Source organism: Amblyomma maculatum, chromosome 1 (genome assembly GCF_055883805.1).
Source record: "Amblyomma maculatum isolate TAMU_Amacu chromosome 1, ASM5588380v1, whole genome shotgun sequence".
NCBI classification, from domain to species: Eukaryota; Metazoa; Arthropoda; class Arachnida; order Ixodida; family Ixodidae; genus Amblyomma; species Amblyomma maculatum.
Window position 1 is genome coordinate 249,887,583 of NC_139344.1, and position 3,610 is coordinate 249,891,192.

Here is a 3,610-nt window from a genome sequence, read left to right on the forward strand (position 1 = left end):
CGGTCTCCTAGCCCTCACCGGGGAAACTAAGAGCTGCAACCTCGCGAGGGGAGGTTGCAACCAGTCTAAAAGTGTCGAAACCCTCACCACCGCCGCAATTGCCGACAACCCGGGCTTCTGACGCCGCCGCTAACATTGACATTTCCGCACTACCGCCGAAAATGCCGTACCAGATGATCAGCCATGACGACGAAGCTGACAGCGCCGACCTTGCCGCGCTTCCGCCGCAAATGCCGAAAGGGACGATCAACCCAGATAATTTTGTTAGCGCTGACCTCGCCGTTTCCATTGATGGGCTGGCGGTACATGCTCTGGTGGATACCGGGGCAGATTTTTCAATTATTAGCCAGAAACTGGCCGACACCCTGCGCAAAGTAAAAACTGAATGGACTGGGCCAGTAATAAGAAGTGCTGGGGGTCAGCTACTGGCACCGACAGGGAAATGCACTGCCCGGATAGGAATAGGAAACGCGGTGTTTGTTGGCAGCTTCGTTATTCTCCCTGACTGCTGCAAAGACCTCATCTTGGGCATGGACTTTCTGCGTCTTCATGGGGCTGTAATCAGCATCCGTGACAGCATCGTTGCCTTCACCAATAACCATGAAGACCTTGGCTATGCGCAAGTACCACTATTGCCCTTACGCGTCGCCAATGAGACGGTGACATTACCTCCGAGATCATGTTCTCTTGTTGAAGTGACACGCCCACCCATCGGACGAGACTATAAAGAAAGCCCAGAGACCTGCGGCTGTCACACTGGCAGCGGCAGCGGCACGGGAAAGGCACCATCTTAAGAAGTTTTTCTCTGCAATTGCAGATATGAAGTTTTGACATCGACTACAAACCGTCTGCGTGCACGTGTGCTGGTTGCTGCGGAAGATAACGTCATCCAGGACTGCATCGCTACCGGCCAGCGGACACGCCCACCCATCGGACGAGACTATAAAGAAAGCCCAGAGACCTGCGGCTGTCACACTGGCAGCGGCAGCGGCACGGGAAAGGCACCATCTTAAGAAGTTTTTCTCTGCAATTGCAGATATGAAGTTTTGACATCGACTACAAACCGTCTGCGTGCACGTGTGCTGGTTGCTGCGGAAGATAACGTCATCCAGGACTGCATCGCTACCGGCCAGCGGACACGCCCACCCATCGGACGAGACTATAAAGAAAGCCCAGAGACCTGCGGCTGTCACACTGGCAGCGGCAGCGGCATGGGAAAGGCACCATCTTAAGAAGTTTTTCTCTGCAATTGCAGGTTAGTTGCTGCTCTGTTAATATATCTTCCCGCTGTCTTCTTTTACTGCTGCTGCTGCTGCTGCTGCCAGAAGTGTCGCTATGCCCCTTGATGAACAGTGTGGGTCATGTGATATGCAACTCGAGGAACTTGATTCCAAAATCGACTGTAGTGACTGTAAATCTGTCTATCACACGGGAAAATGTGCAGGAATTTCGGATGCTACTATCAAGTCAAAAGGGGAGCAGTATCGCAGTGCGTGGCGTTGCTCAAATTGCAGGCGCTCGAAAGGTCGTGCTCCACAACTCGATAGATCCAGCATTGATACGGATGACCAAGATGTTCGTGCACTGCTGAAATCAATTAATGAAAAGCTGGAGTACCTTTTACCGCTAAAAGAAACAGTTGACAGCGTCGAAGACACAGTTCAGTACATGAGTGACCAGTACGATGAGCTTCTAACTCGGATAGAAAAGAACGAACGTGAAGTCAAGGAACTGAAACACAGGGTAGATAAGATTGAGAAGCAAGACGATGAAATAACGCAGCTGAAAAACGAAATGGACTGTTTGGAATGGAGAAGCCGAAAGCTCAACCTTGAATTCCATGGAATTAAAGCAATGAAGGATGAAAACCTGATTGATGAGATAAATAAGCTGGCAACTCTAAACAACCTGCCACAGCTTCAGGAAAGTGACATAGTGTCCATTCATCGCCTGCCCTCAAAGCAAGATAAGATACCTGGCATTATCTGTCGTTTCGCCAAACAATCAGCAAGAGACAAATGGTGGCAAAACAGGAAAACACTGTGCCAAGGAAATGACAGCATTTTTGTGTTAGAAAACCTGACAAAAAGGACACGTACTCTGCTTACCGAAACAAAGCTCTGGGCGAAGACAAATAACTACAAATACGTATGGCACAACAACAACAAGGTCTTGGTCCGGAAAGCTGATGGGCAAAACGCGGTGGTCATTTCCTGCTCTAGTGACCGCGACAAACTTAAACAACAGATCAGCTGAACACTAAGAACACTATGGCACCTACTCACTCGTATGTATTGCCACACACTTTCAACCATCACTTAGGTACAGCGTTTTCGAAGGCTTTCAAATGTTTTCACTTAAACATACGTTCTTTTACTCGCAAGGAACATGACTTACAACTCTTTTTTGAGCAAACAAAGCAATCCTTTGACGTCATTATGCTGACAGAGACTTGGTGTGTTGACGATGTGAACATCTTTCGGCTTCCATTGTACAATACTTTCTACCTGAATCGATCAACAGGTCGTGGTGGCGGAATATGCACCTTGGTTAAAAAGCCGTCTGCATGTGAAATATTGAACCAGTTTTCAGTAATAACTCATGACTATGAATTTTTATCAGTGATACAAAACAATACTGTTTTCGCTGTTTGCTATCGCCCGCCGAATGGTTCCGTTGCATCATTTTTAGAGTTCTTAGAAACTTTTCTCGTCTTTATAAATGAAAACAATTTCAATTTAATTTATGGCGGAGACATTAACATTAACATGATGAAGAATGATTCACCAAAACTTGGGTTAGATACTCTCTTGGAGATGAATGCGTGTTGGAATACTATCAGTCTTCCTACCAGAGTGACCGAGAATTCGTCATCTTTAATTGACGTATTTATTACGAATTTAAGTTCTGAAGTCATTAATGCTGGCGTCTTCGCATCGGATCTCAGTGATCACTTGCCGATATATTTATGTTTCAAGGGTCACGTACGAAACAAGGAAACAAAGACAAACCATTTCATTCAACTAATAACAGATCAGACTCTTTCTATTTTTCGTGAGAAGATAGCTCAGACATGTTGGGATACTGTATACGATCTTAAAGACGCAAATTTGGCTTACGAGGCTTTTTTCAGCCTATTGAAAGAAAGTTATGACATTAGCTTTCCTTTTAAGTGCATTAAACAAAAAAAGAAAATACGTAAACCATGGATTAGTGCAGAGCTATCTGCCAGAATACGGAGAAAGAATGCATTATACAGTGAATTTATAAAGACAAGAGACCCCGAAATATTTCAGGCTTTTAAAAAAATTAGGAATCGTTTAGACAAAGATATAAAAAAGGCCAGGCGAGAGTACTATACACTTTCTTTTAATTCACTGGTTCCACGTACGGCCACAATGTGGAAAAAACTGAACTCTTTGTTGAATTGCAATAATCCTGAGGAAAGGATACAGAGCTTAAAAATAAATGGTCTTGAGTTAGAGGGAAAAGCACTTGCCGACGCTTTTAACGAACACTTTGTTAAAATTGGAAGTAACAACGCACCAGACATTGATCTTGATGGTATTCCATACAACTCTAGCTCTATATTTTTGTATCCAGTAAATGA

General features: G+C 44.9%; 1 protein-coding gene across 1 annotated transcript; it reads left to right on the forward strand.

Annotated features, from left to right (window-relative positions):
* Positions 1 to 1,219: 1,219 nt before the first annotated feature.
* LOC146206195 (uncharacterized) lies at positions 1,220 to 2,674 on the forward strand. The gene has a single exon (XM_084590822.1). The coding sequence runs from the start codon at positions 1,336 to 1,338 to the stop codon at positions 2,254 to 2,256; it is 921 nt and encodes a 306-aa protein (XP_084446948.1). The 5' UTR covers positions 1,220 to 1,335; the 3' UTR covers positions 2,257 to 2,674.
* The last annotated feature ends 936 nt before the right edge of the window (positions 2,675 to 3,610 follow it).

Excerpts from the sequence above, each read along its gene's own strand:
- LOC146206195 (XM_084590822.1), top strand. The coding sequence starts at position 1,336 with ATGCCCCTTGATGAACAGTGTGGGTCATGTGATATGCAACTCGAGGAA.